General features: G+C 40.6%; 2 protein-coding genes across 11 annotated transcripts in view; both read left to right on the forward strand.

Moving 5' to 3' along the window:
* Window positions 1-487: 487 nt before the first annotated feature.
* On the forward strand, window positions 488-21,308 carry LOC141799095 (ral GTPase-activating protein subunit beta-like). 9 transcript variants are annotated; one of them, XM_074681187.1, is made up of 32 exons: window positions 488-662; window positions 2,164-2,384; window positions 4,279-4,481; window positions 4,684-4,850; window positions 4,939-5,125; window positions 5,401-5,532; window positions 5,916-6,094; window positions 7,320-7,471; window positions 7,652-7,889; window positions 8,500-8,535; window positions 9,327-9,528; window positions 9,629-9,796; window positions 9,976-10,090; window positions 10,443-10,590; window positions 10,706-10,770; window positions 10,865-11,009; window positions 12,365-12,495; window positions 12,621-12,803; window positions 12,915-13,063; window positions 13,351-13,538; window positions 14,284-14,387; window positions 14,519-14,674; window positions 14,806-14,871; window positions 15,278-15,487; window positions 15,625-15,783; window positions 15,868-16,036; window positions 16,162-16,284; window positions 16,390-16,526; window positions 16,625-16,733; window positions 16,955-17,033; window positions 17,777-17,925; window positions 19,146-21,308. In XM_074681187.1, exons 2-32 carry the CDS (start codon window positions 2,208-2,210, stop codon window positions 19,337-19,339), a joined length of 4,620 nt encoding a protein of 1,539 aa, XP_074537288.1. In that variant the 5' UTR covers window positions 488-662; window positions 2,164-2,207; the 3' UTR covers window positions 19,340-21,308. The 9 variants fall into 9 exon arrangements, with proteins under 9 accessions (XP_074537288.1, XP_074537291.1, XP_074537292.1 ...); XM_074681190.1 differs by lacking the exon at window positions 14,806-14,871; XM_074681191.1 differs by lacking the exon at window positions 14,806-14,871 and having other exon boundaries at window positions 14,522-14,674.
* Window positions 21,309-23,387: 2,079 nt separating this feature from the next.
* Window positions 23,388-26,348, forward strand: part of prex1 (phosphatidylinositol-3,4,5-trisphosphate-dependent Rac exchange factor 1) — a 121,569-nt gene continuing 118,608 nt past the window's right edge. For both annotated transcript variants that reach the window (XM_074681263.1, XM_074681264.1), the window contains exon 1: window positions 23,388-23,838. In XM_074681263.1, coding sequence (XP_074537364.1) covers window positions 23,695-23,838 — 144 coding nt within the window. In that variant the 5' untranslated portion in view covers window positions 23,388-23,694. The remainder of the gene's footprint in view (window positions 23,839-26,348) is intronic.

A 26,348-nucleotide genomic window follows, 5' to 3' on the forward strand; every position in this document is an offset into this window, starting at 1 on the left:
TAGAATGGAAATCATAGGTAAAACAACTAGGGAACAAATAGTTATGTCAAGATTAAGACTAGGTCACACCCGCTTTTACACGAATGCATTTTATTGGAAAACATCCAACAGGGAGATATGACTGTGGAGTTGAGGATGAAACAGTGGAACATGTAATATGTAAGTGTCAAAAGTACATTAAACAAAGAGAAATTGTTTTAAGAAAACTACAGCAAAGTGGAATCAGGGTGTTGAACCTTAAGAATCGATTTAGCTTGGGAAATGGAGAGTATAAAGCAGTTTTTGATTTTTCAAAACAAACAGAATTAATAATCAGAATTTAGTGTATTTTTGGGGAATAGGGACCTCTGGCTCACACTCCTGTATGGTAGGTGGCGGTAATACACCTCTAACGTTGGATGACACCCGCCGTAAAACTGAAAGAAGAAGAAGGTATGTCAACATGAGAACAGTGGTATATGAAGGCGACGTCATATTCAATGCAGTTGCGGTAGCAGCCCGTTAGGGGGCGTTAATCTACGACTCCTGTTTCCCGTTAGCCCGTCAAGCTTCAGCCCTGACATTGCGAAGATGGAGGCTGTTATGGTGTAGAGCAGGAAATCTAGAAAGCTCTAACTGCAGGTTTCGGAGATCTGTTATGACAACACGTCCAGTTTGTTCAGGTAAACGTGAAACCCTTTCGTTACGTGTTGAGCGGGCAGACGTAAACGTCTCTGTAAAGTTATGCAGCTAACAGTAATGGGAGCTAGAAGAGCTAATGTCAACGGATGGGCGAACGTTAGCTCAGCAAGCTAGAAACGTCGGATCAACTACAACGTAGTTTGAGATGGGTTGGTCCACAGAAGAGCTAGGTTTTATCTAGATGTTTTATCATTTCACTCACAGAGATAACATTGTATCACAAGGCCAGCCGCAACCTTACTTTCGCTCATGTCTTCATTATGACGAGATGGTGTTTTGATATCAAAGCTAGTTAGCGTTAGCATGCTAATCATCTCAGAAGCGTTTCCTGGTTCCTCGGTCTGTTAACGATCAGAGGTTCAGGCTACCAGCGGCTGGTATGTTCAATCCCCTGACTTTCAAAGATAAAATCAAAGAAACAAAATAATCCTCTGTGCACATTTGGCATTCATACTTTTTCGTTCAATCTAAAACAGGAGGATGTCACATAGATAAAAAAAAAACAGATTGTAATGAGTCCATGTTTCATGTGACATCAACGCTATTATTGGGCAACGATGTCATATTGATGCATTTTACTTATTCATTATGTTAATGCATCGGTTGTCTCGTTGAAGTGAGAAGTCTTAATGCCGCACACTCCTTCCATCACTAAACAGTTGTTGTTTTTTTCCTGAGGAGTAATGCAGTCAAACACATTAAAGTTACATGATGGATGATAAATTGTTGTTGTGATACTATTATCTTAAGAAATCGTGTGTTATAACAGTCTTGTGTGTTTTCAGTGTTGCAGATTGACAGTTTGGCAGAAGAATTGCCCCTTCTGACTTGAACAATTGTATTTGTACTTGACATGGATGGAAAGTAACCAACTTTTTCAATTGTTTTCGAGTTTCTCAACTTAGTACTTAATTTTGTACTCCAGAACATTATTTCATTTACTGTACTGAGTCAGTGCTTTTAGTGCGGTTTTATTTGTGTGTAGTAATAGTCAGGGGAACTAACATGAAGTGGAGGGGAATAACATCTTTTCAAGTCAATAACTTCCCAGTGAAACATTTGTTTTACAAAAAAGATTTCAAGTAAAGTAGGATGTAAAATACATCTCCAACTAATTATGTTTCAACAATTAACCGAAAAGGAAATGCTTTGCGTAACTTTGGGTCCATATCTTACCTGGCACCTTTGGCCAGGGGATTGCAAACAGGACCAGGCTTAACCAAGTCAATCTGTACCTAACTGTGCCTGCTTGTTGGAAACAGGGCTTAAATACTCATGCTTCAAATTTCAGATAAACTACTTTTCAATTTTATTTCTGTAGATCACTGTTTGGTTGTGGTTGTTTTCTTGAGTAAAATGTTATCACACTAACTGCACTTTCCTTTGAGTGGGTTATTTCAGTGCTCCTCCCACCCAAGCAACCTGTGTAAAATTTCCACAACTTGCCGTACTGAGTTTGCCCCCCTCTTCCTGTGCCTGCAGGTGGAGGCAGTAGGTGTGAGTAGACTGCATTGAACATCGGCAGCATGTACTCCGAGTGGCGCTCGCTGCAGCTAGTGGTGCAGAGTGACCAGGGCCACCTCAGTGTTCTGCACACCTACCCCACCACTGTGGGTACTGAGGTGGCAAATGCTGTGGTCAAGCCTCTGGGCACAGCTGTTAGCCCTGTTGCCACAGAGAACATCCTCAAGACAGACAAGGAGGTGAGAGAGCTCTGCTAACTGTTGTTTCCGGTGTGCTAAGCATTATTTCACAAGGTGTTTAAATGACTTTGTAGTGAGTTATACTTCTTTCTCTGTTATCAAAACTTAAGAAAGCAAAAAAAATCTTTTATGAGGTAAAACTAACTGCTCCACATAGTATAGGATCTACAAGAAGTTCTTGATTGAAGTGCAGACCTGAAGCCTTTTTGGGAAGAGGGAAATATTCATTCAACTGAGTCCAGTTGCTTTTTAAATAAGGGTTTGTATTACCATGTGCTGAATATCTGAGAATCTTCATAGTCACATCAACAACAAACTTTCACTTGATGACACGTCAATAGAGCTGATCTCTTTCATTTGAATATGTTTAATTGTTGTGCAACGTCTTTTCTTCATGCGACCACTGTGGTGAAGCTCAGTTCCTTTTACTCTGCAAGTTAACTGTTTAACATGATAAGCTGTTTTTTGATGAGTTAGTCAGCTTCATAAACAGCTTCCTAACTCCTCTCTTGCCAGTGTTGATACAAGTGTCATATGAGAGCACCATACAGAGGGCACGTAACTTATTTACTGTGTCATTACTGTAACAACCAATATAGATATGGTTAAAAATAGCTGCACTCTGAGAGGTACACAGTGTTGTTTTCTTTCACAGACTTGGTTCAGGTGGATGGTATCAACTATCTTTTGAAAGTTTTAAATGCAGAATAATTGAGAGATACACAAGGAAAAAAATGGAATTTCCCCAAACCTGTTTTGGCTGTCACATGTTTGTTTGTCAGGAGTATTTTGTGACTAAGACCTAAAATACAGCAGACATTTAGTTCTGTCCATACAGATCTGCCTTTGCTGCTTCTCAAGTCCTGATAGACTCAGTTTGGGTGACTGTTGTATACTTTCTGTGCATGCTTTGTGTTGAAATTGTTTATGGCTGTTTGTTTATCTCAAGGCCTCTGAGGCACATTCTGTATTCAGATGTAAAGTAAGACAGAGTACTTTGTTAATCTCCAAAGGAGAGAGTAAATCAACTGATAATGTTATTATGTGTCACTGACTTTGTTTCAAGCTGTATTGCCTGCTCTGTATCTGGTAACTAAGAAACACTGTGCTTACTGCAGTCCAGGGGTTTCAATTAATGATATGACAGCATGTGTCAGGGAGGGATGTAAGAGGATGTGCTGGGTTTAAAAATACTTCGGCAGTATCTCTCAGGTGTGCCATGCATCTGAAATGCTGCTGTTGCTTTGAACGTCTCTTCATGCTGAGGACAAAGCCTGGATAATCATTCATTCCAGTGCTGATCAACACAGACTCCTTCTTCTTTACAAATACAACAAACATTCTGGGAAGCTTAACATAAGCAGAAAAACTTAGAGCTGGCAAAGAGGAGCTGGTACACAGCCTTTTATTGCAGGCTGAAGGAGGTCTGTGTGGCTGTGTAATGTAAGAAAGATAAATGGAAATACTTTCTAGATTCTGAAAATGTAAGGCAGGAAGAAAACATGATTGAGATAATCCTTGTTTGTATCAAGAGTGTTACCCATAAACATATAGTGGCTGTAGAAATATGAAACATGGTTTGTGAAATAGAATCTTGTTCTTGCAGTGCATTGTTATTGCCACCATCAAGTCAACATAAACCTTTGGCCTCTTTGCTATGAGACACTCAATCATGTGCTAAGCTTCTTGAGGTCACTTCATACTACGGGATTGTATGTTGGTATAGCATTATGTCACAAGATCAGCAGTACTTGCAGAATATGAAACTGTTAAGAAGAGATTTGAACCCCATCTAGTATGAACAACATGACTTTGTAGAAAAATGTTACTAAACAAATCAAGAACTCATAACTAGTGCATTCTGATTAATGAGTAACAACGGCTTCATTTGCAGGTGAAGTGGACCATGGAGGTGCTCTGTTACGGTCTCACTCTTCCCCTAGAGGGGGACACAGTCAAGCTATGTGTGGATGTGTACACAGACTGGATGATGGCTCTGGTGTCACCCAGAGACTCAATGCCTCAGCCTGTGGTCAAAGAACCCAATATGTACGTCCAGACCATCCTCAAACATCTCTACAACGTCTTTGTACCAAGGTACGCCAAAACATTCACAGACAAGCCTTAACTTCCCCCGAGCTGTTGGCTTTAAGTTCAAATGTAGATCTTTTGGCTTCACGTCTGTGCTTGTTAAGTCATGTTCGGTAAAAGTCTGAATACCATTGTTAGTCAAAGGCAGTCTGTTTTCCTCATTATGTTTTGATTTCCCATCCTTTGATCTCTTCATCTCTCCCTGCAGACCTGAACAGCACAGTCTGAACCACATCAGGCTTTGCCAGCAGGTCCTGACTGCAGTCCAGAAATTGGCAAAAGAGTCTGCATCTATGGTGAGGGAAACCTGGGAAGTGCTGCTTCTCTTCCTGCTTCGTGTCAATGACACATTACTTGCACCACCCACAGTTGGAGGTACGCCCCACCCTACTGCCTTTTGTACTAACTAATTAAATGATATTGCCTGTACCAGTAGTCTCCTGATATTTCCCTTTTTTTTCAGTTGGAGTGGCAGAAAAGCTGGCAGAGAAACTGATGGCAGTGCTGTTTGAGGTGTGGCTGCTTGCATGCGCCCGCTGCTTTCCCACGCCGCCTTACTGGAAGACGGCGAGAGAGATGCTGGCAAACTGGAGACATCACCCACCTGTTGTTGAGCAGTGGAGCAGAGTGGCCTGTGCCCTGACCTCAAGGTTAGAAAGCGAGCAACTGAGTTCCAGTTTAGATCAAGAGCTGAAAAAGAGGAAGTGGCTAAAACTTTTCCTTATTTGATAATAAGTTGAGGCAGTTACTCACTCAACTTGCCTAACCTGTTAAATTCCAGTTTTCATAAAGGTAAGAGGAAGAAAAACTCCAATTTAAACTAAGCAGGTAATGCTTATAATAAAGTGGTGACTGTAAGAGAAAGGCCTTCTTCCTTCCCTTAATGTGATCACTTGAACATTTCTGTCTCATTTTTTCAATTCAGGCTTCTGCGTTTCACCCATGGGCCGTCCTTCCCACCGTTTAAAGTTCCTGAAGAGGACGCGAACTTGATTCCCATAGAGATGGACAATGACTGTGTTGCACAAACATGGTACCGCTTTCTTCACATGCTCAGGTGCATAAACCATCATTTTACCGGAAACTAACTCGTAACTGAAAGATATGGCTCTTAACCATCAAACTAAATATGTTAGCAATGAGTGGAAGCAAAACAAGTACTTTGTTGTTCATCAAATAGTTCCTGTTTTTTTGTGAACTCTACTTACCTACTGGCTGCATATGATCATATGACCTAACCCTTACTGTAATGACTGCCAGAAATGAATATCCTTTTTTTTGTGCCATAATGAAATCACCTCTTTAATATCATTTCAAAGTCCAAGTCTAAATGTCAAAAAAAAGATTGAAGTCTTGTCAGGATCAGATTTCTTGTGTATAAAAACAGTTTTCAGGAGTTTCCGCATAGTTATTCAATATTTTCTTTCCGTTTGTTTCTAGCAACCCAGTGGACCTGAGCAACCCTGCGATAGTTAGCACCACTCCAAAGTTCCAGGAACAGTTTCTAAACTCCAGTGGCATCCCCCATGACGTGGTGCTGCATCCGTGTTTGAAGCAGCTACCCCAGATCTTTTTCAGGGCCATGAGAGGCGTCAGCTGTCTGGTGGATGCCTTCTTAGGTAAGAGAAGTACTGTGAGAGCCAGGGCACGTTAGTGTTATAAACTTTTAAAGCAAACAATTTGATACATTTCAGATCAGGATGCATAAGTGTAGCAATAAGATCACAAATGTTTTGTCACATTTCAGAAATCAGCAAAAGCAAAAGCGCAACAGAACTCACAGTATCATACGTTTCATACTGAATGTTTTTTAATGCTGTTTATCTTCTAGGAAGCTCTCTGCTTTGTTGGGTCTACTGCTTTCAAGATGCTTTCTCAGTTTTTTTTTCCAGAAAATATTTACCTTATATCTATTTTTAACAGGACAATGCATACTTATTGATCTTTCTTTAAATATGATTAGATGATCATCCATCCTTCTTTAAACTCTGACTGAGACATGGACTGACTTTCATATAAAAGTTGTGAAACTTAATAAGGACAATGCTCATTGTTATCTGCTGAAAGATGTGTTTCAGAGCTTTCCTTTCAAAAATCCAAAGCCCTTATATTTTGTTATAGAAATGATACAAAAAAAAAAGAATTGTTCAGGGTTAATAGTGAGGTAAATGAAATGTGCAAAAACACAAAGGGCTTTTCCAGCAATTATGAGTAAATGAGCAAAAGAAAATCAAGAAGAGGGGTGTTAGTCAGTTAAACCTGTTTTAAATTTCTGAATAGAAACATGTCAGTGTGTATTTTTCTCTCTACACTGTAGGTGTCTCTGTTGAAAAGAGAGACGTACGGGAAAGGGTGTTCTCTTTCTCTCCAGTGCTGCTCTCTCATGGTACAGACATCAGCTGATACATCATGAAATGATACGGGGATATGATGGAGTTTTTTTTTCATTTGGCTGGTGGTGATAATATTAACAACTGGGCTTATTCTTATGTGCCAGGCATTTAGACTAAGCAACAAGATCATAAACCCGTGGTATCATGCAAGCACAAAACATCAATCCAGATAGATGGATATCAATTATTGTTGATTTGTGTCTAACCATGTTTTGCATGTCTCCGAATGAATATTGTCTATGATCAACTCATTTCTTCTTTCTCTGTTAACATCACATACGGGAAATTGGCTTCAACTGATTGTACTTACCCATCAAAGGATCTGTCCGTTGGAACGTTGCGGGATGCAAATGATTCTTTTTTGTTTGCTGAGGCTAATCAGAACACTTTTCTTTTCTCCCTCCTGTGTTGGTTAGTAAATATAAAAGTGAGTTAATCTTCATCTTTACAGGTATATCACGGCCCAGAGCGGACAGTGCCCCGCCCACGCCAGTCAACAGAATGAGCATGTCCCCGCCCCCCTCCATCACCAACACCACACCCCCTCACAGCCGCAAGCAGCGACACGCAGTGGTGACCAAAACCACAAGCAAGAGTTCAACTGTAAGTGGAGCACAACATTTAATAACCAGAGTAGAGTAACAGAAGCTAAGGTGCAAGGACTCAGAAATATATTTCCAAGTATGTGTAACATCTGTTGGTTCATACTCCCACCTTCATGACACAAGAATTAGTTTTTGACATCCCTGAAAAAATCATCACCTGTTCCTCTCCACCCTACAGAGCAGTGGGAGTCAACCAACCAAAGCATCCCAGCAGCAACAGCAGCAACAACAAACTTCGTCCTCCCCGACCCTTCTTTCCAGTCCCAATCAGAGCAGCTGGGAGTCCCGGCCCCTGCCGGCTCCGGCACGGCCAAAGGTCAACAGCATCCTCAACCTGTTTGGCCAGTGGCTTTTCGATGCTGCTCTAGTCCACTGTAAGCTCCACAGCGGGCTCAGCCGAGACCCTAGCATGACCGGTAAGCAGAGCGACAACGGCTTCTAGTGTTTCCATATATGCATGAGCAGGTGGGTGTTTTGTTTCTGTTCATTAGATTGTGTTTTCTGTGGAGTTCTCTGTGTTTTTGGCGTCTGTTTTTTTAACTGTTCGTCGTTGGGATATCCTTTCCTTTTTTCACCATTCTCTGAAACTTCTTTGTCCTGTTGGTTCTGTGTGTGGAGGGCTTGGTTAGAAGTGGCCTGGTATGAGATTTCCATCCGATTCTAATTCATTTACATCTACCGACAATTGAAACCTGGCTAAAACTCCATATACACTTTGATCACATGCCAAATGAGGACATCATACAGTGATTTAATGTAAAATCATTGCCAGAGAAGTCATCTAAAGCATAAACAGATGTTATTTTCAAAGAAATTTGGCTCATCATTGGCTTTACATTTATTTTCCTATTTTTGGTGAAGTGTCCTGCACGTGTCTACCATGTCTAATTACTGTTAAAAAAGTTGTTAAGTTCATGTATTGAGGAGAACAAAAATACAACACAATTCATGCCTTTAATGAATTGATCCCCAAATATTGGATCTGCTTTGATTTTGTGTCTCTCCACTATTTCTGTTATCTTGCAGCCTCTTTTATCCAAATTCTCCTTTCTTATAAATCTTGTAAGTAGGATCAGCAGCTTTTCTTTCCTCACTTGATTTGCGTTCCTTGAAAAATCTTCCTGCTTTTTTTTATAGTTGAGTTCATCATGACCATCGTCATTATTGCCATTGTTTTTCTGTTCCCACTGCTTGTCATATACAAAAGTTTCACCAGCGTTTTCTCAGCGTTTCTCCAAAGGTGATGGAATGGGTTTCACCAACTGACCACTTGTCTCGACCATAACGTTGCCAGTTTGTGACAACGCCACCCTGTTTTAAGTTCTCATTTCTCTTCCATTGGGTCACACTAATCCTTATTGTTTTGTTTCAGACCCCTTGAGTTCAGCATTAATGTTCTGTTTCTTGTAATTTCCTTTTGTACTGTCAGTTCACTTGAGTTTGGATTTTATTGGTTTGGTGCCTCAATGCATGAAGTGAATGTTTTGTACCTCGAGTGACAGTGATGTAATTGCAACAGCGAGGGAGCTGACACAGAGCTTTTGCTGTGTAAAATGTTTTACTACCAGCTTGTAACACTTTGTCCACTTCTATGGCAAAGTCTTTGTGTCAGAGCTCCTTTCTGAATGCTTCTAAAAGATGTGAGTGTGTTTGCAGTCGTTGAGTATTTGTCCCCTCTTGTTGTGATAGCATTTAAAAGTTTGCTGAATGGTGCTTTTGTTGACTTTTTATTGTATTGTGTGTATGATAGCTAAATGTCAATGTTTGCCTGTTGTTGCATACATGCATGTTAAGTGATAACTACATTACAATTCAGAGTCCTTTCATTCTCTCCTCTCTCCCCCTCTCTACAGCGATAGCCACTCAAGTTGGTCTGGAGCTAAGACGGAAGGGTTCACAGATGTCCACTGACTCCATGGTTTCCAACCCCATGTTTGATGCCAACGAGTTCCCAGAGAGCTATGAGGCAGGACGAGCCGAGGCATGTGGGACTCTCTGCCGCATCTTCTGTAGCAAAAAAACTGGAGAAGAGATTCTGCCTGTTTACCTGTCAAGGTAACATGATCAGGTCTAACAAACAGTACCAGAATTGTGTGCATGCAGATTTTGATTTCATATTAGCAAAACTCTGATTCCTTTTCTTTCTTTTGTACAGATTTTACATGGTCCTGATTCAAGGTCTCCAGATTTCTGATTTCATTTGTAGACCGGTTCTGGCGTCAATTATTCTCAACTCTTCCTCTCTGTTCTGCACGGACCTTAAAGGCATCAATGTTGTTGTGCCTTACTTCATTGCTGCCCTGGAGACTATTGTACCAGACAGGTCAGACTGGTCGTAAACTGCACAAACTCTGAATCCATGACATGTAACAACTTTTACTTTGAGAAGTTTAAGAGTTTTTGGTATAAAGATGTTGCAGTGAAACTCCTCTTTAGAGGTCTTGAGGATATTGTCCTAAGTTAATTGAAGTTAGTGAGTGTTTTTTTCTTCACTTTTAACAGGGAGCTGTCAAAATTCAAAATGTATGTAAATCCTACCGACCTGAGGAGGGCCTCCATCAACATCCTGCTTGCTATGCTGCCTCTACCGCATCACTTTGGCAACATCAAATCAGAGGTAAAACCTTTGGAATCTGTCCATTTTGTTAATTTGAAATCTGTCGCTTTGCAGTAAAATTGATATGATGCAAGTTAAAAAAAGCTGATAATCCATGTGTACCGTTAATCAAACTGATCTCTTAGAGTTATACCTTAAGAATGGTTGGAAACACTTTTTTGATTAATATAGAGATCTTAATACAAAACATCAGTGCATCCTGAATATTTTTCTCTTACTTGCCTTTCAGGGCATTTCCACTGCATTAGTGTTAATGTTGACAGAATATATCCTCTGCCACACCACCGGCACACCATCAAGTCATTAGTTATTCAGTATGCCTGGTTCCTAACAATGTTGCTGCTTCCTGCAGGTCCTTTTGGAAGGAAAGTTTAATGAGGAGGATGGATGGCCTCATGACCAGCCTGTGTCTTTCCTGTCACTGAGGTTACGCCTGGTCAATGTCCTCATAGGAGCACTCCAGACTGAGACCGACCCCACTAACACACAGCTCATCCTAGGTATCTCTCCATTTTTATCTGTACATCTCATTTTTGCCGTATTCTTTTCAAACTAAGCATTTTGCTGAGATAGTTTTGTATTTTTTATGTTAACCCCGTCTTTCACTCCCTTAAGGTGCAATGCTCAACATTGTTCAAGACTCAGCACTATTGGAGTCCATAGGTGCACAGACTGAAACAGTAAGGCCTCAGTTCTCTGTTAATAAACATTGAATGGATTCTTTGGCAATGTTTTTGACTGGACTGGAAATATTTCTGTTTTTTGTTGCTGTAGGGAAGTATAGATGGGAGCCATATAACAGTAAGGAGCCAGAGTCACAGTCGCACCAACAGCGGCATCAGTTTCAACAGCGGGGGCAGCACTGAGGCCACCAGCCCAGACTCTGAGCGTCCTGCCCAGGCTCTTCTACGAGACTACGGTAATACACATGCCCACTCTGCATAAACTAACATCCTTGTGCTTGGTGACTTAACACAGTGGACCTAGCGTTGCTGAAGAAGTTCTTGCAAGTCAAGGGCAATTCAACTGCTTTGTGATAGACTCGGCAAATTAACACATGTGTTCTTTGTAGCTAACGTGGTTAAAGTGATGTTCAGGGTAAAGAAGCGTTGGGTAAAATGTCTCTGTAGGTGGATTCAACATTTTTTGCTGTGATGCTGTGTTTCTGGCTTTCAAACTGAAGAAGTGCTCAAACTGTTTGGACTCCTTTCTCTCACTGACTAGTTGACACAGTGTTCACTGATCAGAAGCACTTCAAAGATTTTGTTTTCCCCCCAATCAGGCTGAGCAGTGTTTGACTAATTAATAAATTGGGACAGCGAGGTTTATTTGGATTAAAATATATTTCAAAACTACCCGCTTTCCTCCACAAGGCTCTTCCCATTGTCACTTAACTCAGGGCAGCTTGTAGGCAGGAAATGGGCGTTGCAGTTTCTTTCTAACAGAGGAAACATGGCATTGTGCTGTGAGGTGCTGGACAGGAAACACATTAGAGGAGGAAGCAGTCTGGAAACAGATCTGGATGCTGCCATTATGGCATGATTCATGGTTTTCTACTAATCACAAGTATTTGAGTCATAAACCAGCTTAGATGCATAAACCTCAACATGAGTGCTTTTACTTATATTTCAGAGCATTAGCCAGTTTGTATAATCTTTTATGCATCTGGAATCCAAAATTAGCTTGAAAAATTGCTCTGAATTGACCCAAATAAACAAAGCAGACACCTGAGACATGACTAACAGCAGACCAAACTTTACAGTCTTGTTTACTAAAAACTCATGCTTAGCTTAATTTTGATTGACTCTGACCCTTCTGAAACAATGTCAAACAAATCAAACAGTAAACTCAGATTAAGCTGCTCGTAATTTCATGTGTTCATGAAATTGTGAAGCATACTGTTTTCTTTTTGTACAGATGTGCAAAATCAACACAACTTGATAAGACCACACTCTGAACTGTCTATAGTTCTATCAAATCAGCCTTGATGGATAAATGATGATAAATGATAAATGGATGGATAAATCAAAGTTTTTTTGATTGAAATCAAAACTTGATTGCTCAGTCTTGTCCTTGGGCAGTGTCTCTATTACCTTTCTACAGTCTATCTGTGTGCTTTAACTCTATTCTAAGGCATGTATTAATGCATTAACCTGTCTACTAACTTGGCATTCAAGGCATTTTCTCTGTTGTCCTGTGTATCTGTGTTGCCTGAATCTTGCTTTGCTCTATTCTTTGCGGTGTTTGGTATTTTCGGGGTGTTATATGGTCTAGCTCTTACAGATACAGCGGCAGGCCTCTTGGTGCGCAGCATCCACCTCGTCACTCAGAGACTCAACTCCCAGTGGAGGCAGGACATGAGCATTTCACTGGCTGCACTGGAGCTGCTGGCGGGGCTCGCCAAGGTAGGCCAGCTCGCCAATCTGCACTGTCCAAACAGCTCAGAGAGTTGATAATATCTTTAACGAATGAGATTCAACCAAATACTTCTTGTGACAAAACAAAATGTTTCTGAATGTTTTGCGTTCAGGTAAAGGTGGGAGTAGACTCTGCAGACCGTAAACGTGCCGTCAGCTCCATATGTGGGTACATAGTCTACCAGTGCAGCCGTCCAGCCCCTTTACAATCCAGAGACCTCCACTCTATGATCGTAGCTGCCTTCCAGTTTCTGTGTGTGTGGCTCACAGAACACCCTGACATGCTGGATGAAAAGGTAAAGTGAAACAAAAGAACTTAAAGTCTAGTTTCAGATTTCTTTGTATGTTGAGAAAGACTCACTCTCCTCTGGAATTGTGTCCATTATTTCTTTTCATCTTGCCATCAGGATTGTTTGGTTGAGGTGTTGGAGATAGTGGAGCTGGGGATCTCTGGTAGCAAATCTCGACAGGAACAAGAAGTTCGACATAAAGGGGAAAAGGAGCACAACCCAGCTTCAATGAGGGTGAAGGATGCAGCTGAGGCCACTTTATCCTGGTACGGACTTTTCTGCAGCAGCACTGCATCCTTTTTCAAACTGTTGTGGTTTACAAAGACTCAAACTAGAGGTTAGCTACAAGACCACTTGATAGCTTTGATTGCTTTGCAGTTTTTTCTGACTATGTCTTTCCAGATACTTCTTTGCCCCACTGACCCACTACCCCCAATTTCTCTTCATCTCCACACGGCACACAGATGGCTGTTAGACAGTCAAAAGTGCTGCACCGACTGACCCACTTTCTGTGTATTAATGTTCTGCCTTGTTTTGCTGGGGTGTTTCTCAGTATCATGCAGGTGCTGGGGGCTTTCCCCTCCCCTAGTGGTCCTGCTTCCACCTGCAGCCTGCTGAATGAAGACACCCTGATTCGCTATGCCAGACTCAGTGCCACAGGAGCGAGCAACTTCCGCTACTTTGTCCTGGACAACTCGGTGATCCTGGCCATGCTGGAGCAGCCTCTCGGCAATGAGCAGAGTTAGTAGATTGATTTCATACCTTACTAATTAGGGGAGAGTTAACTTTGGTTAAAGTCAAATAAACTGTTATTGATATTCACAAGATAAATTTAGGTGAACCTAAACTTAAAGGTAAGTAGGTTTAATTAACTTGTGGAGATGAAACCAAAATAAAAACAAAAGCTTCGTAAAAAGTAATCAAGAACCTAGGGGTAACATTCAGTTAGTAAAAATGTAGCCTAAGTGGAAGTGCTAAAAGTTGCTTTTCATTGAGAATCTGCTTGAGGCTGGCTGCAGAAAGACCCAAAGTCACGTACACACCCAGCCAAAAGAAACCCTCAAACTTTTACAGCACCAAAAAGCTTATTTACAGCCTGGTTCAAAAAATGGCTTTGGTCTAAAACGCTGTTTCCACCATTTTTGCAACTCTGTGGTTTAGAAATTATTGGGATCGTTTCATTGTCCAATCAGAGACACAGCTCAGGTCATGTGACTGACAGGCACCCTGTAGCTGTTTGAAGGGAAACTCACAGCCAGCGTCATATCAAATGTAGCTGCATCCGTGGATTGGCCTCATTTCATGGTATCAGGAACAGACAGGCGACGTCATGGAGACTACGTCCATGTTTTATAAAGTCTATGGCAAAAACGCATGATGTAAGGGTAGGAATTTGATTTTAATTAACAAGTACATAGCACTTGTTAATTGAAATTTAGAAAAAAATCTGGTTTCTCTTGAAGTCATGGTGCTTTTATTTTCACAGACCCCAGTCCTTCAGTGACCGTCTTAATTCGAGGGACCGCTGGAAGACATGCCTGGACCATGCAGCTCTTTCACCAACCCAGAGGGGCTCGGGCCAATCAGAGGGTGAGATCACACAGTAAATTACAGCACCACAATGCAAAACAAATCAGAGCTTTGTTAAACTCGAGGCTTTACTTCTGATATGCTGATAACACAGCTCTGTTCCATATCTGCTTATTCCTCTCCTCCCACAGCAGGTGTTTGTCCCGGAAGGCCGTCCAACACCAAACAACGATGTGGGGATCAGGTATAATGTCAAACAGAGGCCCTTCCCTGAAGAGGTGGATAAGATTCCTCTTGTCAAAGCTGATGTCAGCATCCCAGACCTGGACGACATCGTCAGTAAGGAGGTAAGATCAGCTTCTCATTGAACTCTGTCATCGATCCACAAGTTCAAACACATTGAATTACAAATTATGCTACAACAGGCATGTGCTAAAAAGGAGAAAACCTGATGCTGTTTGTTAATACATAAACTCAGGTGTGTTGTATGGGCTGGCAGGATGATCCCAGAGCTACAAATTCACTGATGAGTAATTATCCACATGTGAGTCGTTGGAAAGATGAGATTTCACTCGGGTGTCTCTTGTAGGGGAAAAAAGGGTCAAATCATCTGGTTGGGTGGAAAAAAATAATGATTATGTGCAACTTTTCAATCAATTGCATTTTATTAACAAACTAACTGTATGAAAAATTACTCATGAATTCTCTGACACAGTGTAAAAGGAAAAGAACATTCAAGTTTCACAAGACGGATATATTGAAGAGTGGTGCTGGATTAGATTGGAGTTAGATAAAAGTATTTCACGGTGCAGTTTAACTCTAACTACTTGGGATGTACTTGTATCGTCCTTTCCTTAAGTCCCCACTAATGACTCTGTAATAGATCAACATTTGTACTCTTCATCGACACGCTCTTCATATTTCTCCCCTTACCCTTCTTTTTCCTTCAGCTTGAACTTCAGCACGACAAGCTTCGTATTCTGATGACCAAGCAGATTGAATATGAGAATGCTTTGGAGCGTCACAGCGATGAGATATGGAAGTCAAAGCAATTCCCCGACCCACAGACGGACTGTAAACCTCCTCCACCCTCACAGGAGTTCCAGACAGCACGACTCTTTCTGTCCCACTTCGGCTTCCTGTCGCTGGAGGCGCTCAAGGTGAAAAACATTGTTTCACTGATTTAATCTTTCAAAGCCTAGGAAAAAGAAGTGATAGGTTTATGCTGCACTGAGCAATGTATAAATGTTATACACATTTGAGTTGATTAATGATTATATTTGTTTAATTTTGACAGGAGCCCAACAACAGTCGTCTACCTCCTCATCTGATTGGTCTTGAGTCATCCCTGCCTGGGTTTTTTGATGACATCAGCTACCTGGACCTACTTCCCTGCCGACCATTTGACACTGTCTTTATTTTCTATGTCAGAGCGGGACAGAAGAGCAGCCCTGAGGTGAGGGAACACACAAAAACAGTGTTAAGTACTCAAGATTATCTTGTGTTGAATCATATTGTTATTCTTCTTAAAAATGCACAGATCTTGAGGAATGTGGAGTCATCATCCAGTGTCCAGCCTCATTTCTTAGAGTTCCTGATGTCCTTGGGCTGGCCTGTGGATGTTGGACGCCACCCTGGGTGGACGGGTCACCTAGATACCAGCTGGTCCTTAAACTCCTGCTCAGACAGCAATGAAATAAACCAAACAGGTAGGAAGCTGACTGTTACACCTGGTGAAGACTTTAGACTAATGCCTTTTTTTAACAGCTGTTGCTAAGCTTCATGTTGGCTCTCCCTTTAATCAAGGGTAACATTATTCTGATTTATTCCACAGAAGAAGCAGCTACTCCTGAGGACACTGGGGGTTCAGTGTTCAACGGAGAGAAGAAAGTTTTGTACTATGCTGATGCTCTGACGGAGATTGCCTTTGTGGTCCCATCCTTGACAGAAAACTCTGGTCAGGATTCACTCATTTAAATTGATTCTTTCTATTGAGATGGAAACCTGGTGAGAGGTTTTCAGGTTTCACAGGGTTGCTGTTTCCTCTGGTTTTGTTTCTCAGAGGAGTCATCAGTGCACAGTGACTCCACAGTGGAGGCAGACACAAACTCAGACCACATGCCCGGTTTACACAAACAACCCAATCTCACACTGGAGCTCTTCCCCAACCACTCAGAAAACCTGGAGTCTGCCAAAAAGGTAAAGTTTTCCTCAGTGTGTTTATCCAAACTGCACCAATTATGATTTCAAATTATCATGTGCAGTTAAACTCACTGTGTATTTTACTTTTTCAACAGCTGAGTCCTTTGGTAAAAACAAAAAGATCATCGACTGGAAAATCTTTCCCTCCTCTGGGTCCTGAGACGAAGGTGTTTGTGGTCTGGGTGGAGCGCTTTGATGACATTGGTACACACTTTTTCAGGCTATGTTCACAATTTTTTCACTTAGATTTTTAACATGTTTATACTTTTCTATGTACAGTGATTTCTTGTATTATTAAGAAAAAAAACAACAACAAAAAAACAGGACTTTAGTGAAGAAGTTGACTTTGTTTTCGGTCTTACATCTTAACACCAAACGACTAATGCGATGCACTGAGTGACTGTTGTTGTTCTTGTGTTTTTTAGAGAACTTCCCGTTGACTGATCTCTTGGCGGAAACCAGCACGGGTTTAGAAGCCAGCATGAGCAACAGCACTTCCTGCAGGTACTCAGAAGTTTACACTCAAAACACTTCCTCTTGAAAGTATGCCGCCCGTGTGATTGAAGTGTTGTTTTTGTTGTCAGCTGTTAACATTAGGAAAAAGAAGTAACACACTTTTGCAAAACAGCATGCGTTCTTATGAGCAGAATGGCAAACATGGAATAAAAACAGGAACTACAGCATGCATTGTGTGCAGACACAGACAGAGAATAGGAACTGTGGCAGAGCCGTGATGACACTTACGTGTGAAGCAGCAAAAAAACAAAATGATGTTTTTGTCTTGACATGGACTGCATGTGCAGTGGTTTGATTAATTTAAAGATTTTTTAATCGGAATCTTCATTTTGAAGCTCCTAATTAGCTTACAGTCTGAACTAACAGATTCTACATTAACATGTACAGTCTGTGGTCTCAGCATCAAATATATTTTTTCCACAAAGGTTTGTAATCAAAATGCCGTCACTTTTTATTTAATTGACTTGTGTCATTGACTTGACTGGGGGTCATATTCTTAACACGCACCTAATACAACTGACCAGAGGAGGTTGCCAGTCAAGCATGGACTTGTTTTCATGTGTTTCAGTTACATTTGTCTTTAGTCGAGTTCTACCACTAATAAAAACAGGGAAGGAAAAAAAAAATTATAGATCATATTTTTGACATGGTTTTGTTTTATTTGTCAGTCATATTTTCTTACAGATCACCTGCATTATCTTCCTCTCTGTGTCTTCTTGTCGCTGCTGCAGGTCAGGGTTACTAGAGAAGGATGTTCCTTTAATCTTCATCCACCCTCTGAAGACGGGACTCTTCAGGATCCGGCTGCATGGAGCTGTGGGTAAATTTGGCATGGTGATTCCCCTGGTGGACGGCATGGTGGTCAGCCGCAGAGCTCTAGGTAATGACTCACACGGGCCTCTCTGCCTCTTTTTATGACTCCAAACCAGCAGTTATTCTTTTTTCCTTCTTAGGAAGACGAGGGTGGCACATCTTAATGCATCCTGTGGTTCTCACAGGATGCATTAAGATGTTATGTAAAGTTGTTTTATTCAAACGCTAATGTTTTGTGTTTTTCATTTCTGTTCAGAAGCAAAAACCTCAAAATCCATTTGATTGTTCCAGATTGTTTTTAAAGGAGAATGAATTGTTTATTATACAAGGAAGTCATTTGATATCTTGAAAAATGAAGTAAACCTAGTTTTGCTTCAGAGCATGTAATCAAACTTGTTTCCACTAGATGGCAGAGCTGGGGTCTATGTTAGCAGCTTAGACTTCCTCAGAACATAAATATAGAGAAGTACTACGCTTCAACACAGCTTAGATATAGACTTTTTTCCTTAAGTACAAAAAATAGTTTGTGAAATGTTAAAATTTCCTTACTTTTTCTTTAAACAACCTTCAGTTTTTGTACTCACTGAGTGGGTGGTGAGGCTTTTAGGTGGTATGGGTATAGTTTTACACCCAAAAAACTAAGGTAATATGCTTCCACTTTGATTTCCTGAATCAAAAACAGGATCAGTTCCCTCTTTCATTTTTTTAAGAGCCACCTGCTCCTATTTATCGTGACTGAATGAAAGGAAAACACTGAAATGACGAAACAACACAGCATGTTTGTAACCTTCAGGTTTACTTTTGGAGACATCAGAGGCATGAAGATGAGAAAAACATAAACAAGTTCAACAGAACTGGAAAATCCTCCTGCTTTTTTGATGTCACTGGTGTGGTATTTGACTGTAAATACGCTGGAAAAACCCCAGACATGCATGCTATGAGTTGGTTGATTTGTTTAAAACACTCAAAGCTGAATGTTGTAGAAGAAACAGACAGAGAATTGGAATCTGTGTCTGAAACCCTAACTCAAATTCACATGTAGATGCAAATGAATTTACTGAACTGAAAATATTTAGTTTATTAGGCCTGATCTTGCATATGAAATATGTTGTTTACATGCTCTGTATAAGCCTATTATTACATATCATAAATTATAAACATGGAATATGCTCTCTCTGATAAATAAAGCCAGAACTACACTCTTGTTGTCATATTCAGGAAATTAAAGGTTAATATATTTGGATGTCTTCTTGTTGACATATATTTGTATTTTCCTCCCTCTCTCAGGGTTTCTTGTTCGCCAAACAGTCATCAACGTGTGCCGGCGGAAGCGTCTGGAAAGTGACTTGTACAACCCTCCTCACGTGAGGCGGAAGCAGAAAATAACTGAGATTGTCCAGCGTTACCGCAACAAGCAACTGGAGCCTGAGTTTTACACCTCGCTCTTCCACGAGGTGGGGGAGGGGAAGCCTCACCTCTAACCCGCCTGTCCTGTCCCAACACTGGCTCACAAACGCACACAGTAACAAACATATGCTCTTATCTTACACTCTTACACCATTTACAACTGTGCACACACACACGCACACACACACACACACATACACACATACACACATATACACAGAATCTTTATATTTATACTGTACTTTTTTGTTATTTATACAAATATCAACACTGTCTGCCTTTGACTCCGAGAGCAAAGTGTCAAAAACCCATGCCAAGGTGGAAGAAGCTACATTTCTATGTCGCAGCCGCTCATCAAAGGTGTGAATGGCTGCTGCTCAACAGTGACTGTCTCTGCATTTAGCTTCACGCTTTGTGGCAAAAGACTTTCTGCTTGTCATTAACTGCAATACAATAGTAACACTGTTGGCCTTTCTGAAATTGTAAAAATGTTTGTCCTTTAAACCCTGTGAAATGAGTCGATTTCATAAAGGTTTGGTAATACAGAGCTGTGTCATAAACTCTGATCTGCTTATCTGTTTTTGTTTCGGTCAAACAGATTTACGTTGGATTTTTGCCAAGGAGATAAACATGCCAGAAAAATGTTTTCTAATATTCACTGCAGCTGCTGCTTTGAGGCAGGTGGCTCTAAGAGGACACAGAAACGATTGAAGCGTTGATCCATTGTGTCATTTTACAACAAACTGTCATCTCCATGCAGACACCTGCTGAAGTCTTCCTAGTGCAAACCATTACAGCATCAGACTGAGCGCACAAATATTTGTATGAGTTTCTCTTTTACTTTGAACATGGTTTATAAGACTTTGCGTTGTTATTTGTTTGGATGCTATTTTTCTGGCATCTGCATCGTCTCTGTGCCAGTCTGAGAGTCATCCCATCTCACATGGGCCGCTGCACATCGTGTGTTTGTGTTTAAGTGTATGGCTTTCTCTGCCAGTCAGAAACACTACAAGGAGTCAGAGAGATCCTTAAAACCCCCGTTAATGGCATTTAAAGATAGATTCTGTCACTTCAAAACAAATACCTGGAAAGTAATCTTAGCATTTGTTTACTCTTTAAGCTACGTAAAGTTTGAGTTTACTGATAATGAGAGGAGGTTCAGAGCTCATTGGGTTTGCACTTTGCAGATGTCATGTTTGCAAGCAGAAGTACGGCACAGGTAAAGTGTCAGTGAAGAATTACAGGGCCAAAACACTTTTTGTGGCTTATCACATTGTAAAACTTGCATTTTGGCTGATGAGAGTTTTGACTTTTTATTGAAACCCCCAAAAAGAGACAATTAAATTGATTTTTATTTTTCAGTTTTTGCCTTCACGTGTCGTTTAATGTATTTTTTTTTAAGCCACATCAAATTGGTTTCACTCTTGTTTACTTACTGTACTTTTGATTTAACCCTCTCACTGTCTGCCTGTAAAAATGTGAATTTATTTATCACAGAGATGGAACAGGGCAACACCTCTCTAGTTTCTTTGATATATCGCAAAGTCTTAATGCACTGAGCACATTTTACGTTTGTTTTCTATCCCCTTTGGTTACCTGACATGTCTTTTTGTACTTTTTGTGCATTTTGAAAGAAAAACCCTGCTGAAGGAAGAGTTTTATCTTGTGAAATAAGAATGAAGAAGAGACGTGGAGTTTTTAACCTATCATGTCTAACTGTGTGACTCACTTTTTACGAGGGTGCTTTATGCACATGCCTTTTTGGAAGGAAAAAATTACATTAAATATGCTTCAACATACAATCAGTCATACATTGTATCCTATGTTACTCCTCTGATGTTTGGTCATATTTAAGGACTTGCCATGTACAGAAGCAGAGGATGATATGTAAATATATGATAGTGTAAGGCATTTACACGTTGTCTGTTGCATTCCTCATCTGAGATGGCCAGAAAAGAAATGTATGTATGCAATTATGTGTGTGAGGATCACAATGGGTATTGAATGTAACATGCATCAATTAAACTATTATTGACATTTTAATTTCTCTCACTCCCAATAATTGGCATCTGTTTGCAGGGTGTTCATGACAAACTAAAAGAAGTTTGGCTTTCTCTGTTTTTTTTTTTTTCCTCTGGAGAAGCAGCTTGATCAGAAATTATTTCCGTATATACTGCTTGAGTTTCATTTACATTACCATGAATATTTCAGGCCACTAACTGCATTTTTGTGGCCTGTGGCATGAACAGTGGTCTGGTGTTTGATGAAAACGGATATTGCTTGGTGAGAAAACAACCAACACATCCGGGGTGTGACCTGAAAGTAAGTGTCTTTCCATAACCTGAGGCTTTGATTAAAAATGAACGAAGTAAAGCTAAATATATTTAGATATAATCCATGGTATGTTGCATAATTTTAAGCTTAAGCTTTTTTTTTATGAGTACTAACAATTACACACCTACACGCAGGTGTTGTGCTCAAGTAGCTGAGAAGTAGGAAGTATTCATTTAAACTCACTTTACTCAAAAATAAAGGAGGGAAGACACCCAACAACAAATAACGTAACACAACAATTCTTAGATTTTCCACACCTCAAATTCGACTACTTAAGACTTTACTAAAAGTTTAACAGAGCTCTTGAACAGTTAAAACAATTTGGTAGGTTTGTTCTGCAGGTGAAATTGCACCTGTGCCTATGTCCACCAGAGGGCGCCTTCATCACAAGTTTAGTTTATATTATAATATACAGGTATAATGGAAGGTAGGCGCTAAAATACACTCTTAATGTGAAGTGGATTGATTTCCACGCTGACAGGTTTATATACCATGACCATACCAACTAATGTACCGATAACTAACTTCAAACCAGAAAGTCTTGTTACTTCTGTCAATCTAGCCAATCTGAAGTATAGGGAACAATTTCACCTGATAACCCATGGGCTACTTTGGTTAAAAAAAGAAAGAAAAAGGAAAAAGTATAGCATTCAAAGTATGAAATCAAACTGGCATTTATAATAAAAGATGAAGAAAATCTCAAAATGAAAAAAACTGTTCTCATGAGATGTGCATTTTGCTTCAAAATCCTTTTTCCATAGCTTATTTATTCACATTTTTATTTCTTTATTGTATTTGAATTATTGTATTTGTAGTTATGTTTGTACCTTATGTTGTCTGAAATGAGCCTTCTTTCACTATCCAGCTCCTAAACTTCATGTACCGCACCAAAATGTACAGATTTATTAAGAAATAAGTGAGACATAATGGCTTTAGCGCATGGTTTTTGTTACATGGGCGTCACGTTTATACCTTGGCAACACCAGACCAGAATCGTAATTTCTTGTCAGAAGCATTTTATCTTTTATGTTTTAATATTTGATACCATCCTAGAATCATTTAAATAAACCTAAGTGCTGAGGACAGGGGCGTGATCAGGCGGTTTACTGAGGTGGACTGCCCCTTCTGTTGACCTCTAAATGGACCCTCTAACAATTTAAACTATTGATAGCTTGATGCTTTGTTTTGGTAAAATCTGAATCAAAGTGATTAACACTGACTTCACTGAAACCACAGACTACATGTAACATGGGTGCAGTCTCAGTATGAAGAGATATTAAGTCAATCTGACTGCAATTGCTTTTCCTATTCCATGTTTATGGTACTTAGAGAGACATCTTCAAATGGATGATTTAGTGAAGTTTGCTGCTAAGTTGAAAAAAAAAAAAGTTTCATAGTTTCATTGACTTTTAAATGCATTTTCTCCTTTGATCATGCCAACATTGTTTCCAAAATAATAATAATAATAATAATAATAATAATAATAATAATAATAATAATAATAATAATAATAATAATCTCATTTGTTTCATTTGAGATAGAGAAATCAAGAGAAAATGTTTTTGTACTGTGTGTGTGTGTGTGTGTGTGTGTGCATACTTCATGCCACACCAGCAGACCTCTCCATTCAAAAGCGCTGAACACGCCCCTGGTTCGCATATTTCATGTCCAGATGTGTTTGTGTAAATGTTTGTTTGTGAATTCAGAGCTCAAAACAGAAGTGAGCTGTGGCCCCTGTGTGTTTGTAAGCGTGTGTGTGTGTGTGTTTTGTAAGTGTGTGTGCATGTCTCAGGCACTGGGTCCCTCCTCCTCTTCTCGCTCTGTGCTCTGGACTGATCTACTGTTGCCTTCAATGCCCGCTCTCTCAGCTGGTGAACCGACCACACAGCCAGGCTCTCCGCTTGTTGTTTGCTACTTTCACTGAACTTTGTCAGCAGTGTTTGGAGCTCTGTGCATCACTCTCTGAGTGAGGAATTTGGAAAATTTACCGCTGCAAGGATGGACTGAAGCAACTGCTCAGTAAAGTGTGGATACTTAGGAAAAGACGCGTGTATTTGTGTGTAGAGCGACCTTTCTGCGGGGTTGAGTTACCACCATGGAAGAGGACGACGGGCATCAGGAGAACGGGATCCACGCCACCAAGGACTCGGACCGGCAGCAGCGGCTCAGGCTCTGTGTTTTAAATGAAATGCTGAACACAGAGAGGGATTATGTGCGGACGTTGCTTTTCCTTCAGTCGGTAAGTTTGACACATTACCTTTCACGCTGCTTCTGGTCGCGTTACACTCTCCTCTACGCGAGGAGCTGTTCGCCAAACCCCCTTGACATATCACTAGATTACACCTTTTCGTCCTTACTGACAAAATAAACTTAAAAGTAAGACAGTTATTGAAATTTTAAGATATGACAGATTTTAAAATCTCATTCGGCTTATAAAAATTTCGCAATGAAGCGCTCATTTTGTCACTACAGGCTAATTTAAATCAATAGCCAGTGTTGTGTGACGGAACAGATGCGACAAGAAATTATAGAAAATTCATACTGGATCTGGCTTGACGTGCTGTACGCATAAAATAACTCCTAATTCTGTTTAACTTTGAAATCCCCTTGTATAATATTATGTGAAAGTAGAAAGGCACACCACTAAGCTTTGGTTTAAAGCTCCTGTTTGTTGCTCAACATGCACTCAGACTTACACTGACAGCTCCTTATGAGAGGGCAGCATGTTGGAGATGTTTTACGCATTGGTTGCTAATTTTAATCGTCTTTTATTTAATATGAACGTTGAAAATTTTTAATATTGCAAGAGACATGACCTCTTGTGATTTGATGCAGTTTAGGAGCAGGTTTTCATCCACACGGGCATCATTGACACCTCTCCATTGTGTGCTAAAGCCCAGGTTCAAAACAATCAAAGGAGAGCTCAATTCACACCGGCTTAGCAAATAATTGGATAGCCTATTCATGAGCATTCAACACCACCACCACGCCTCCCTTTTCCAGACTGAGATAAGAAGCACTTCCAGCACAGTTAGCCTACTTATTCCCTCATTGTTGGCTGCATCAGCTGCCTTTGATGAATGCTTGTCCTGGTGATTTTACATGCTACTTTCAGCCAGACAGACATGGCTCCCACCTGCAGCCAGGACACCATTCAGTGTGTCACTCCTCCATGTCCCTTGGCCTTGTCCGTCTCCTCCTTTTATCCTTGCCTTGTCAGCTGTTGTACTTGAACTGTGCAGGTGGTGCCTGCTTCCAGCTGAGATGAATACATTTGTGCCGTTCACTCCAAAATGAGTGCATTTAATATGATGTCCATAATTTGACTTTATTATAAAGCTTTATAGCCAGCAGCAGGGAAATCCCCGCTTTTGTTGCCCCTCCACAAGAAGGTCAAAGGTCAGCGATAGCTACCAAACACAACCCCTGGAGCTGCTGGTGGTGGAGGTTTCAGGGTATCTTTTACTTGCTTTGCCACCCTGCTGGCTTTGAGGTTTTATAGGGAAACTGTTTATTGTTCTGTCCTGAAATTGCTGGTGAAATCCCGTTTAAAATTGTGTAAATTAGACGTATTTGAACATCTGTCATGCATTTGTCAAACATAGTCACGGTTTCCTCTTCCTCTCGTGGTGTCATGTGTTTAAACACTTCCCCAAAGTTAGTTCAGTTTGAGTGCCACCAATCTGAGTAATCTCACAGAGTCTCCTCAAAACGATAACCACGTTATGAAGTTTCCTGATGATTAATACAGCTGTATGTTGAAAGAGTTAACTGAGCTGATTTCAATATGACCCCTTTCATGAAAAAAAAAAAAAAAGAAAGTGAATACAAAAGTCTGGGTGTGAAGCGGTTTTCTTTGAAAGTTACGTAAGCTACAAGAGGCAGCCAAGGCTTATCTCCTCCTGCAAGACAGACCAGGCCACAGAAAGAGACAAGCTCTGACCTTCTCCCCCCACCTCAAAAACCCAGTTCCAGCAAACTGATAAAGACAAAACCCTCGGTTCTTTATCATTGAAGTCTTGTAGCTTCTCTTTCCTGTGAACATCTGAAAGCTGTCAGAGCTGGTGTCCTCCATCGAGCTCCTCCCCGACACTACATCAATTGGCATGTCTTGATTTGAGCCATACGGTGAATAGCCAGAGGGGAGTGAACGGTCTCACCAGAGGGGGGTGTTATCAATGTGTCTTTGTCTTCCAATTATAAAGCAAAGGCTGTAGTTAATGAAGTTTTAAGATGAAGTCACTACTTCTCCTCTTTACAGTCTGTCCTGGGGAAGGATTGGTGACTCATACCGTCATTTAACGCTGTCATATTTGCAGTTTGATATTAAGTGATGTGAAAAATGACAGACTGCAGTGTTTCTTGCTTTGTGTCATCTTGGTGGTGGATGTTTTATCGCATTATGCATGGATTTCCTTCAGTGGTCACAGTTAATGTTGTCAGCTGAGGTTTTCAATTCCACAGTGCATGCCTGACCAGAGAGTTGTGTTCCTTCATGTCCTGCAGTCTGCAACGTCTCAGACATTCTCTGGCTTGGTTAACTGAGGTTGGATGTCCATTCATGCTATAATCCAGTATCAATCACCAGCTGGTATTGAGCTACATGTTGCATTTAAATGCTTTTACTTTACCTACTATTATGCTCACTACACAGAAGAAAATTTGCAACCCTTTGCGCTCTGTACCTGCCTCTCTAATGAATACCAAAGTGAGCTGCATCTTGAGCTGCACAGTTAGCTTTGGAGAAAC

Source organism: Halichoeres trimaculatus, unplaced genomic scaffold, assembly GCF_033239565.1.
Source record: "Halichoeres trimaculatus isolate MK-OKI-2021-1 unplaced genomic scaffold, fHalTri1.1 fHalTri1_scaffold_11, whole genome shotgun sequence".
NCBI lineage: Eukaryota > Metazoa > Chordata > Actinopteri > Labriformes > Labridae > Halichoeres > Halichoeres trimaculatus.

Coding starts and splice junctions, on each gene's coding strand:
- LOC141799095 (XM_074681187.1), top strand. CDS start 2,208: ATGTACTCCGAGTGGCGCTCGCTGCAGCTAGTGGTGCAGAGTGACCAG. Junction 12,496..12,620: donor TGCTGGCGGGGCTCGCCAAG/GTAGGCCAGCTC, acceptor TTTTGCGTTCAG/GTAAAGGTGGGAGTAGACTC. Junction 16,037..16,161: donor CAATGAAATAAACCAAACAG/GTAGGAAGCTGA, acceptor TTTATTCCACAG/AAGAAGCAGCTACTCCTGAG.